Source organism: Garra rufa, chromosome 24 (assembly GCF_049309525.1).
Source record: "Garra rufa chromosome 24, GarRuf1.0, whole genome shotgun sequence".
Taxonomy (NCBI): Eukaryota; Metazoa; Chordata; class Actinopteri; order Cypriniformes; family Cyprinidae; genus Garra; species Garra rufa.
The window spans coordinates 12207035-12220458 of record NC_133384.1 but is presented as its reverse complement, the minus strand read 5'-3'; the positions used below and the strand labels follow the sequence as shown (position 1 = coordinate 12220458).

General features: G+C 37.2%; 1 protein-coding gene across 1 annotated transcript in view; it reads right to left on the bottom strand.

Moving 5' to 3' along the window:
• prpf4bb (pre-mRNA processing factor 4Bb) overlaps positions 1–13424 on the bottom strand; it is a 58298-nt gene that overhangs the window by 23553 nt on the left and 21321 nt on the right. Inside the window, exon 4 of the mRNA XM_073830710.1 lies at positions 9112–9270. Within this exon, the coding sequence (XP_073686811.1) occupies positions 9112–9270 (159 nt within the window). The remainder of the gene's footprint in view (positions 1–9111; positions 9271–13424) is intronic.

Sequence of the window (13424 nt, the reverse complement as noted above, 5' to 3'; positions counted from 1 at the left end):
AATATTGCCATTGCCATCGTGTTGCATAGGCTACTTACATAAGTTACACAAACTGAGAGAAGGTAAAGCAGGTGCTTACTCAGCTAAATATGTCTGAAGAGCCGCACTGCACATGTCCACACGCGCCCACGACATTTTTTTCTTTCACCATGCAGCAAACGTAAAAAAAAATAAAAAAAATAAAAAATATATATATATATTATTATTATTATTTTTTATTTTATTTTATTTTTTTAAACCGTTTAACTGATAGTAATAATCGGTTAAAATTCTTACTGACGGTTAACGGTTAAACGGTCAATATGAGCATCCCTAATTCAGGGCACAATTCTGCAATAGTATCCAGGTGCAGACCCACAGACCCAAACACGTAACATAACAGAGAGCACGGTAAGATACCCGTTTCACTCATTATGTAGTAACTATTAATTCATATATTAAAGGGGTGGTTTACTGTTTTTTTCTAGGCTTGACTGTATTTATGGGGTGCAGTCTAACATGTTAATAGTTCATTGAAAAACAAACAAACAAACAAACAAACAAACATTTTTACCTTTATTCTACACCACTCTGTCCCTTCTCATATGAACGCTCTGGTTTTATGAAGTCCCTCCCTCAGAAATATGTAATGGGCTCAGATTGGTTAGCAGTGTGTTGTGATTCGCTAATCCGCCTAGTATATGTCCAGAAATGTCACGCTCCTCACCTCGCTCCGTTGTTGTATTGTAAACAATGGCGTCGTCAATATTGATTATCAATTTAAGCCCGAATGAGACCCAGAGAATATTAGTGAAGAGGATTTTGCAGAACCTGTGCAAACACAGCTCTTACAGGACATTGTGCTCCTTCCTGCAAAAAAATTATATCTATGAAGAATTTCATTCAGGTTTCAGGCCCCATCATAGCACAGAAACTGCACTTGTTAAAAATCACAAATGACTTCCTTCTTGTGTCAGACCAAGGCTGTATCTCATTGCTAGTTTTAATCAATTTTAGTGTTGATTACAAATCTATATGGGCATTCAAGGGCAGGCTTTGAGATGGTTTAGATCCTACCTGTCCGATCCCTATCACTTTGTCTATTTAAATGGGGAGTCATCTCCATCATCACCAGTAAAGTATGGAGTGCCACAAGGATCTGTCCTAGGTCCTCTGCTATTTTCAATATGTTGCCCCTTGGTAATATTATAAAAAAAATAAAAAAAAACAGAATTAGTTTCCATTGTTATGCTGATGATACTTAACTATATATCTGAAGACCAGATGAAACTATAAAAATTATCTAAGCTAACAGAGCGTGTTACCTACATGTTGCTGATAATTTTTTCCTATTTTTTTCCATTAGGCCACGACTGCCCCTTTATGCTTATATTATTCTCAGCAGTTGAAGCTGTTCTATACTAAGGACAGAGCTAAAATTCCTACAAGCCGTTGTGCAGGACTGATCAGCAGTTACAACATCGGTTTAGCTGCAGTTATTGCTGCAAAAGGGGGTCACAGCAGATACTTAAAGCAAAGATTAACACACTTTTGCCACTTACAGATATGTAACACGGAGTCATTTTTCTTACAATAAATGACATTTAATATTAACAATAAATAAATTACAAAGAAAATATGTCTGTATGATTTGCTTGATGGCGTTTTCTTTGCCTACTTTCAAGACTTTTTCAAGAAATTTGATGATCTTTTGGGTCATATTTAAATGCAGAAAAACAATAAATTCTAAATTCAGGCAGCACGGTATGTATATTAGGGGTGTGCACAAATAGTTAATTATTTAGTCTGTAATTATTACTTGAAAAATAAAAGCACAATTTGATTGTTTTGCACGCTGCTTTGCTGGCCATAAATGCAGGGAATCCATGATAAATCCTAAACAGGTGTAACTAAATGCACTGGGTAGTTAAGTTTGATCACAAAATATCATTGTTACCTCACAAAGTTTGAAATTATATTGATCAAAACAGTCACCTGAGGAAAGACAGCTGCCCATCACTGCATTCATGACTGCAGGTACGTGCAGAAATCAGTCCAGTACAGAAAACAAAACGTTTGTGTCGACGCACATTCTTATTGTTATTTGACTGAGGAGCCAACTTTCACCCAAGCATTATTGTTGTCTCAACATTAACATGTGAAACAATATAAACACAGGCCTACTCGAGTGCATGTTCTGCGATAGATAGATAGATGACAGACAGACAGATAGAGTACGTCACAAAAGTGAGTTCCCCCCTTACATTTCAGCAACCAAATTAGTATATCTTCTCAAGGGACAACACAATAGAAATTAAACTTGGATATATTTTAGAGTAGTCAATGTGCAGCTTGTACAGCAGTATAGATTTATTGTCCCCTGAAAATAGCTGCCAACAAAAGTGAGTACACCCTAAGTAAACTTGTCCAAAGTGTCAATGTATTGTGTTAGCACTAGGGCCGGGACTCGATTAAAAATTTTTATCTAATTAATTAGAGGCTTTGTAATTAATTAATCGAAATTAATCGCATTTTAATCGCATGTAAATATTTGACCTGAGAACAGTGAGAATTAAGATTTTTACATGGATTTTTAGTATACCATTGAATAATGACTGAATACATAAGCTTAAGCAACAAAATATTGTTTATTTTTGTTCAACCAAGTCCAACAGACCAGTGCAATATTGCCATTAAGTGTAGCAAGAGGCACGTTCTTTAACGAGTCTTTCATTCCGAGAAATCTGCTCTTGTGTTTGCTTAATTATGCATTTAAACGTTAATGACCAAACCTATCATTATAAATGTTGCTGCACATGGAATATAACGCGGATAACATTTTAAAAAATAGTTTTTATCAGGTTACACACTGATTATTTATCACTCAAACCCCTTTCTCTACCTGTCCGTTGGTCGCGTATATCCTCCATGTTTGTAGTTTTTAACACTTTTTATGCGTGTTTGTAGTTCTAATCGAATCCTCGTTCACGGCGCAGTGTGTTGCGGGCAATATTAGCAGTTAAGAGTGTGCATTGATCGTTAAGTAGTAGACCGGTGCAAAACTTAGTGCGATTAAAATGCGTTAAAAAATTTTAACGCGTTATTTTTGTGTAATTAATTAATCTAAATTAACGCGTTAAAGTCCCGGCCCTAGTTAGCACCATTGTTTAATCATCCTTAAACAATGGAATTGACCAGAGCTGCACAGGTTATGGCTGGGATCCTCTTCCATTTCTCACGGAGCTGCTGGACATTACACACATGGTGCTTTTTCACCTTGCGCTTGAGGATGCCCCACAGATGCTTAATAGGATTCAGGTCTGATGCTACCACCACCATGCTTGACTGTAGGCAAGACACAATTTTCTTGGTACTCCTCACCAGGGCATCGCCACACATGCTGGACACCATCTGAGCCAAACAGGTTTATCTTATAGTCTCATCAGACCACAGGACATGGTTCCAATAATTCATGTGTATGTGTATATGTGTGTATGTGTGTGTGTATATATATGTATGTATGTATGTATCAGAGTTCGCATTAACCGAAAATTATCCGTCATTGACAGAATTTTTTTTATCAGTGACGGATCTATTGTAATTTGTAACTGTAGTTCCCACCCCTGTCCAGTTGGTGGCAAATGCGCTCCAGTGTTGCAGCAGAGCACGTTATCCAGAACAAAAAAAGAAACTCTTACGAATCCTTTGCTATGCGTTTGATTACACACAGGCCATTACCAAGTTAAGGCTACAGCGATCTATCACGCCACATTAAAGAGCGCCAAAACGGTATTTATTACTTGAATTTTCTAATTAAATGGACAGAATTTGAAATCTGACACTTTTTCATATTGAAAGTAACAAATGAGGCACGTAGCCTACTCTTCTTCACAAACAGCATATACAGAAAGATCGATTAGGATTTAAGAAATATTAGTCTATAAAAATTAGAATCTATTCAAATCGAGTAATCGATTTTTTTTACCCAGTCCTGCATGTTTTGTTGTTTTTGTCACTGCTGAGTGTGGTATTGAACATGAAAAGTAACGCAGTTTCTGTTCATCTGTTCTCTTCATAAATAAATGCGAAAACCTATACAGCATGCTTGCATTGTATGTTCATTATTAAAAATGAAAATTTGAACACAAATAAAAGCAATTAAATGTATTATTATAATATAAAAATTAAAATGACGGGTAATAATAGATTATGACGGAATTTTTACCACCCTGTCCGTCAAAATGACAGACAACGAAAAAGTCTAACGCAACCTCTGGTATGTATGTATGTATGTATGTATGTATGTATGTATGTGTACACTTTCCAAAACGTTTTGGTAGGGCTGGGCGATATGGCCTAAAAATAAAATCCCCGATTTTTTTCACAAAAAATCCGATTTACGATTTAAAATCGTTTTTTCCCCCTACTACTTTTAGCATGTAAAGAAACCCCAGCTTTTCCACAATATATATGGGCACCATATATTTTGCAGTATACATTGCAACTGCATCAGTGCACCAGACCCCATTCTTATAATACCAGACACAGTAAATGTTTGTAAGACAAATAAATATGAGATGGGAGGAAAATATATATTTCCATGCTTTTCTCTTGGACTTATATCGTATACAAAAATATACAATTTTGAACACAGAAATATTAAATGATTTAAATAACTGAAACGATCTGCCAGCAGGTGGTGGTAAGACACTGATTTAATTACTGAATCATATTCATTTGATTCGTTTGAACGGATGGTTCATTCAAGAATAATGCAAGTGAATCTTAATGAACGGGAAATTGAATCATTTCACTAGATTCGTTTAAAAACGCACGTTCATTCATAAACGAAACACCGCTGTGTTTGAGTGGAGATGCGCAGCGGCTCAGCTGTGACTTGTTTCAGACTACTTTTGACAACGAAACAGAGCAAAATCAGGCAATAGTGTTATAGTCAGACAATGTAAGTCACTTAATAATAACTTCTTGTTTATTTAACTGTTATAATAAATCAATATCTCGTTTACAAACTCCCTTAAAAATGATTAAAAGCTGTCACTCATCTTAGTTCGCAATATCACAAAGCTCTATTATAATAAACGAAGCTACTGCCCATTCAGTCTCTTATTTACACTCTCTCTACACTTGAGATACATTAGTCAATGTGCAAAACACATAGAAACCTTTGAAGCTCCACTCAGCGCAAATACAAATATGCTGGTCGCACTCGAGCCTTGATATGCAAATAATTCGCTATTGTCTTCAATCATCTCTCTACTCTGTTTATGTGATAAGTGAAATTGTATGTAATATAACAGGCTAACTTGCTAGCAAGCAGCTAATCATGTCCACTTAGTGACTCGCGTTATTTTACCAGAACGCGTTATTTGTTTTCCGTTCTGAATACAGCGGTTAGTTAGGCGCGCCATCATGTTGTCGGACAATATTGCCTCTTAATTATTCTGCCATTGATGCAATTACAATGTATCTAATATTTGTATTAAAAAATCGCGATACCTCGATTTAATAAAAAATTAAATCGTCTTAAAACGTAAATTCGAATTAATCGAAAAAAATCGAAAGAATCGCCCAGCCCTACGTTTTGGTATTTTTTTTGTACATTGAACGCAACAAAAGTTATGGCTCTCTTAAGTTAGCCTATAGCAGTGGTTCTCAAAGTGGGGGCGTGGGCCATCAGCAGAAAAATAGTATAAAAACGTAAACAGCCAAAGGACGTCACTTAAAATGGGAGATGGATCGGTGTGTGAAAGAGAAGATAAAACCATAGATGAATTCGCACAGACCCAGGCAGGTGCTGGTCATTCAAAAGCTCAATGCAGAAAGTTTGACGAGGTATAATTGCTCTCGGCTTCAAAGTTAAAATGATTTGCAACTGTCGCTTTGTCGCGTCCAGCAGAGATGTCACTCAGAGGTGTCCACTCACGCAGGGGCGTAATTTCCACTTGGGGCTTTTTACAAATCCTGTATGTGTCCTCCCACTTTCAAATGGTTTTGTAAAATTAATGTCTTGTATTGTAGAATGCATGCACAGCGCCGCTGATTCGCGCGATCGTTAAAATGAAACCAAAAGTAAAAATACCCCAAGTTTAGAGATCGACTCCCCAATGCAGGCAAATTAGGCTACATAAAATATCTAAGCTGTTATTAGTATTGGGCTATAATCAGTTGTGTAGTTTTCTATAGCTCTGTATCATGATGGGAAAATTCAGTCTCTATTTGCACTTTGAATATTGAAAGAGTAGCCTACTTTGATTATGACTGCATTTATTGCCTACACGACTAAGAAAGAACTGTGTCGTTTATTTTTTGTTATTTATACTGTAGATTATTTAAAAATGCAGTGGCTGCCTGTAATTTAAACGGCTGTACTTACAATAGAGAAAATAAACATCTTGTTTTTCATTCATTCTTGCCCCTTGTTTAAGGCGTAAAATAAATATATTAAAAAAGGCATATTAGAATCAGCCCATTCGCTTGAAAAACATCTGCAATCAGAATCAGCCATGAAGAATCAAGATCGGCACATTACTAAAAATAAATTGGGTGCTCCTATATTTTTTGGGGGCTCCTAACTTTTTGAAGTTGGGAGCACCAGTGCTACCAAGTAAAAAAGTTAATTTCAAGCCCTGCTATGCCTTAGGACAGCATGAAACCCACAATAAATAAATAAATAAATAAATAAATAAATAACAGAGAGAATTATAATAATAACAGTTATTCTCCCTGTGCTATTTTTTAATGTTTCAAGTGTTGCTTGTGTTTTTCTCCTGTAGCTTTTTTTTTTAACTAAACAAATTTTTCATTATGTTTAGTAAAATCATTTATTAGTCTTAGGTGGGATAGGTATTTTCAGTAATGGAGTTTTGAGAAAAACAGGTTTAAAATGTCAGGAGCGCTATACTGCATCATTACATAAACAGACTAGCGTCTGTCTTCCGTTGTTTATCATGAGTATAGTCTCTGAACTTTTGATTACCCCTTGTAGTTTATTTTTCTGCACTAAACACTTGGCAAAACATTTTGCCAAGATATTTTCAGAGATGATAGACAAGATGTTATAGAATAATAATGTAATAAAAACCTAATTTTGGCAAAAAAAAAAAAAAAAATTTCGGGCTTGTCTGGAAGTCAAGAGCTGGCGGATTTAAAATTTGGCTCATTTAAACGGAAAAACAGAGATTATGAACTTTGGGCCGACCAGAGGATGCTCATATATTGTCACATTTTGGTCAGTATGTTGTCTTTGACCAATAAGACGACAGTTTACTTTGTATGACTTGTATTAACTAGGGGTGCAACGGTTCTCTGTTAAAAAAAAAAATCAAACCGTAGGGTTCTCCACACACGGTTCGGCACGCACAAGGACAGTGGTTCAAATTTAATCTGACAACGCATCTGTAATATGTTTTAAATAACAACACGTAAAACAAACAGGGTTCAGCTAACACGCGTTTCTGTTGATGGATGCGCATTCTGGCTTCCCAATACGTTACAACAACAGCGATTAAATAAAAACGTGGACAAACCATTCTTGTTCAATGCGAGTGCCGTATGCTGGAATATGAGCAGTCATTTATTCCGTCATCTCCCGGGTGCTCATAGTGCTTGTGTCCAGGTGAAGCCTGAACAGCACATATTGCTATCTGGATTTAAACTAAACTCATTTAATCTTTGCCAGTTTCAACATTTAAGAGCCATAAGACGCAAACTCGCGCGCGCAGTGAGAAGATCTGTGTGTGCGCTCATCGGAAGCGCGCAAACCCACGCCTCAGAACGCGCGAAAATACTAAGCTCTTTTATTGTGCTTGAACAGACAAATTCACACAAAAATTTGCATCTTGGCAAGTATCCTAGCAGATATAGCCGGCTAAACGTTAAGTATCAGTGCACAGGATCAGTGCATTCTCTTAAACTGACAGCAATTTCTTAATATTCACCAAACAGCAACAACAAGGAAATCACTCACTGCTCTTGATTGAATAGCTTTTGTAACTTTGGAATGGATTGGAATGATTTGTGGCGCTTTTCCACTACACAGTACACAGACTCGACTCGGCTCTATTTGGTTTTCCACTGTGTAAAAGTTGTACCTGTACAGGCTTCCAGGTACTTTTTTTTCATACCACCTCCGGCGAGGTTCCAAGCGAGCTGAGGCGATACTAAATGTGACGTGAAAACACAGCAGACTGCTGATTGGTCAGAGAGAATCGTCACTATTCACTGCGTCATCATTGCATGCGCCAGCAATAGTATCCAGAATAACCCCACCATTTTAAAAAGTTTGGCCAGAGATTGCGTGACATATCCAATCCATTACATATTATGGCAACTCGGAAGAATACGCCGTGGTCAAACGAGGAGGTGCAGACAGCGGGTGTGTGTCGCGTAGAAGATTACGTCACGGCAGTTTCCTGCAGCGTCGCTATGACAAACCAGGTACTATTGTAGAGGTACAGGTACAACTTTTACACAGTGGAAAACCAAACAGAGCCGAGCCGAGGCGAGCTGGTACTGTGTAGTGGAAAAGCGCCATTGGTCAGTTTAGAAACTTTGCTGTGTGAAAGTGAACCACACCAAGAATAAAAAGCAACATTGTAATAATTTTAATCGGTCTACAGGTGTGAAAGCACCCTATCTGTGTTTCTTGTGAACCAATCAAACTTCTGCGCTTCTCTGAAATGAACTGCACATATCAATTTAACCTCATCAGGCTGTGATTTTTTTTAAGCCTTATCGAGATTTCGGTTTTATTTTGATTAATCATGCAGCCCGTCTGCACTCGGCAAAGCCTGTACATTTTAACATGAATCTGGTTTTCGTTTGATTTTGGTCCAGTTGCATGGTCAGTCAATAAAAAATTTTCTTAACGAAAATGTCTAGGAGACGCCATGTAGCGACAAGCTTTCTTCACATATGAAATGTACACATATACGATCAAGCAAAAGCAGTCAGCTTTCAGGCAATGACCAGGTACCAAACTGACTTGGTTCTAAGTATCACCATCAGTCCAAGTTACTACTGAAAAGTTACTACAGATTCAAACATTTTTGATGTTACTATTCACATGCAACCTTAGTAGGTTCAAGCCTTGAAAAAATTTCAGTTACTTACACTTCTTCAGAGGAGGAGTCTTGGTCTGCTTTCATACCCTCTGACAGACTGCCTTTGAACTTGTCTTCATCCCGACTTCGCCTTCTCCTCCTCCTCTCACGCTCTCTAGAGGTGGATCGCCGTAGTCTGGAGCGACCAAACCGGTCCCTATCAGCAGACCTGTCAAAACAGAAGTTCATTAAACAAATAACAAAGGCTGTGTTTCATTTTTTGCTAATACAATGTGACCTGTATCCAGATGTTGTCCACATACATATTGAAAAGACAAGTGTAAATGCACTTCTGATCAGAATGATATCCGATTAGCGTGTCCTGGTCCTGAGGTAGTCAAGGATGCACTGTGATCGGATCTCAGTGTAATGTAAACGCAATCCAGTCGTTGTGTCTGCATTCACAAAATATTTAGTCAACTGAAGTAGAAAAGGCAATATCGGATAAATGGTTATTAGAGAGTGAATAAATGAGTAAATGTATTCAAATTCTTATAATGGATTATGGCCTTGAAAGCATGCAAAGAACTCTCGCCTTATAATCACTTAAAGGTGCCATAGAATGGAAAACTGTATTTACCTTGGCATTGAATAATAACAGTTCTGTACATAGAAATTAGGGTTGGGTATCATTTGAATTTTATTGATTCCGATTCCACTTATCAATTCTGATTCTTATCGATTCCCAGTTTCGATTCCAATTTAGTAAACAACAACAACAACAACAATTAAAAACAAGCATTAATATATCATACATGTTTATTTTCAGTGCCATTAGTTTCAGCTCAAATAACAAACAAAAAATATTTTCTTTTATTTCGAAGTGGTGAACCAACTGCAGATGCTTAGACATGTTGCTTGTGACCATGCTTGCAACATATTAGTTTATTACAGGGGTTCTCAACCTTTTTTACACCGGGGCCCCCCTCCTTCTCGGGTGAATTTTGCAAGGCCCCCCATGCCTGACATTTCCTCTAAAAGCGTTTATTTTTAAACCTTTTTTTATTAACCAAAACATTTGTTTTGCCTTTTTATTTTTCTACTGCATGTTATAAAAACACCCTCAAAATTCAAACAAACTTTAAATTAAAGCTATACTTCTGAATTTAAAAGAAAACCCTCTGCTCAGTTGTAACTTTGTTACAGTTTTAACGCAGCTGCAGTTTTAACATGTATATACATATACATATTTTAAAGCTCCTGAATTCTTTAATTCAGACATTCTTCACAATTTCAGAGTACTTTTTCTTAAGTAAGTGAACCTGCCAAACATTTAACAGGGAGATGCCAAAATACCACTCACTAAACCTGTCCTTTTGAACTGGACTGACTGAATATCTACTGTTTGTATTTATTATAAAATAAACATACAAATGAAAAATACAGTAAATACATTCTAAATCTGTTTATGCTGGTGCTCATATGTGCATAAACACCACTGACCCTTACAAGATAATGAATGGGTGAGCATTCATTATAAAACACAGGACATTAATTTTGACTAGGGATGCACCGATCCGACTTTTCCAGTTCCGATACCGATACCGATGCCTGGGCTTTGTATATCTGTCGATACCCGATACCCATCCGATACCATTGTTGAATTAATTATAAACTGCATAACTTCCACCTTATACCTTCCTTCCACCATGTAGAAGAAACTAAAGGCACCAAACTTTCTTAACTAAACATTACTTTCCTAACTAAGACAAAACAGATGTAATGTATTGAATAGGGCTGGTTCGAATACCATTTTTTGAGCTTCAAATCTTCGGTAGTAATCAATACCGAATATTCAAAGCTTCGGAGGGAGGGGCTAAACATATTCTTCTCTCTAATAAAGGCAGGAATCTCTGTGTGTCTGTCTGTTTGCATTTTTATTATGTCGAGAACAGTTCATTCAATCGATTTTTGCTGTGGACCCAAAGGACTGCAGTGTTGCATTTTGGTGCAATATGGACACATAACACGTTCAGAATTAATAGATTGTAATAGAACATTTCAAGTTGGAAGCGGCGCGTCTCATGCAGGCAGAGCTTACATGCTTCGAGAACGGACACTGCGCTAGTGATACAAAACAAACAGGTCTGTTAAGAGCAATACTTTTAATAAGGTAGCCTAACATATTTTAACAAACCCAAATCAGAAATTAGCAGCACAGTAATTACTGACACCGTAAAGGGTATTTAAATAAAAGAACGAAAAAAATGGTGCAGTGTTTTTAAGTAACGACCAATTGCGGCCAGCTGCAGAGAGAACAATTTAGCCTTCTCAAGTCATCATGATTTAAATTAAAATCCATAGATATAAAAAAACTTAAAGCATATTACAATATTAGTTTAATCGTTTAACCTAAATAAATGTGTGCTATTAGGCTATTTATTCTTTATATATTTGTTCATTATTTGTTTACTTCACCACTTCGACTTTGCATGTTCCGGTTTTGCCCTGCTCTCTATTTTTGTTCGAAATGCCTTTGTTCTGAGATGGTGATAATAAACTTTAAATCTAACATTGTGATATATTGATGTTTATTTTATATCTGTGGATTGTATTGTAGACTAGTCAAGTGTTGATTTGATATATGTGACCCTGGACCACAAAACCAGTCTTAAGTCGCTGGGGTTTGTTTGTAGCAATAGCCAAAAATACATTGCATGGGTCAAAATTTTAGATTTTTCTTTTATGCCAAAAATCATTAGGAAATTAAGTAAAGATCACGTTCCATGAAGATTTTTTGTAAAATTCCTACTGTAAATATATCAAAATGTAATTTTTGATTAGTAATATGCATTGTTAAGAACCTAATTTGGACAACTTTAAAGGTGATTTTCTCAGTATTTTGATTTTTTTGCACCCTCAGATTCCAGATTTTCAAACAGATGTATCTCAGCCAAATATTGTCCGATCCTAACAAACCATACATCAATAGAAAGCTTATTTATTGAGCTTTCATATGATGTATAAATCTCAGTTTTGTAAAAATTAACCTTATGACTGGTTTTGTGGTCCAGGGTCACATATAGGTTAAATTGAGTAAACTCACTGTGGACCACATACCGCTTGGATATCGATGTCACTTAAAAAACTAAAACTTTGAGAAAAAAAAAAAGACTCAGCCTACAGCCTGTGAGTCTCGGACCAGGGCCGGGCTAGGGCTTCGATTTAAGGCCTGTGCAGGGCTCTACAGTCACTGGCTGCGACGGAGGAAGAAAAAAAAAAAAAAAAAGAAAAAAAAAAAAAGGAAAAAAACTATTTTTTTCAGTATCGGGGCCGATATCCGATCCTAACATTGGATCGGTGCACCCCTAATTTTGACAACTATGCAAATATTTAGAAATTTCATGAAAAATACTATGGATCAGAGCCCCGAAATCATGAATAGTTAGTCAATCAACGGCGGACTTATGCGTGCCTAATGTACGACTCCGATACAAGAATGAATACATTAGGCACGCGCGAGTTCGTTAATATTACTCTGACTGTCTTTACCTTTACATTAGCGCGAGGGTTTGTTTCATGCAGCCAAGAGATGAAGTAGAGACCTGTCTTCCTGCGGGGGTATAGGTTACTTTTATGCGGGCGTGAGTGGGATGAAATACCATTTCTGCTGGAGCGGGCAGGTGCGGGACTAAAAAAAAATCCATCCCCTGCAGGTCTCTAAGATTAGGTTTGCGTGCAGCGGTAGCTTTGTCTTCGGTTTTTACAAAGTGTAGCTACACTTTTGAGCGCTTCACGCGATCCATCTTGTGGACTGATGTTTACAATACCATGTAAGGTCCTGGCAGATTATCCGCGCGGAAGGTCCTGGCAGATTGCCAGATGAAAAAATGCGCCCAGGAATCGATACGAGGAATCGAAATTTTCATTTTATGACAAGTATCCGATTCTTTATCTTAAGTATCCGATTCCAGAATCAGAATCGATTTCCAACCCTAATAGAAATTACATAGCATAAGCCTCAAACACCATTGTTTCCTCCTTCTTATGTAAATCTTGTGCGTGCAAAAGACCACTGAAAAAGAGGCCAATCCCAACATAACACCGACTGTGACATTATAGTCGGGATCATTAACAGTTACGCCCCCAACATTTGCATATACCAGTCCATATGCCAGCCGGACCTGCACAGCTGAATCTGTTTTCAGAAAGGAACGGAAAATAAATAATGCATTCTAATAAAAAAAAAAAAAAAAACACGATCCACTAAAGCAGTGTTTCTCAACGGGGGCGGTACCGCCCCCCAGGGGGCGTTGGGAGAGCCTCGGGGGGCGCTGAAAGCAATAATTTTGAAAGGGGGGCGCTGAGGTGGTTTTGGGGGGC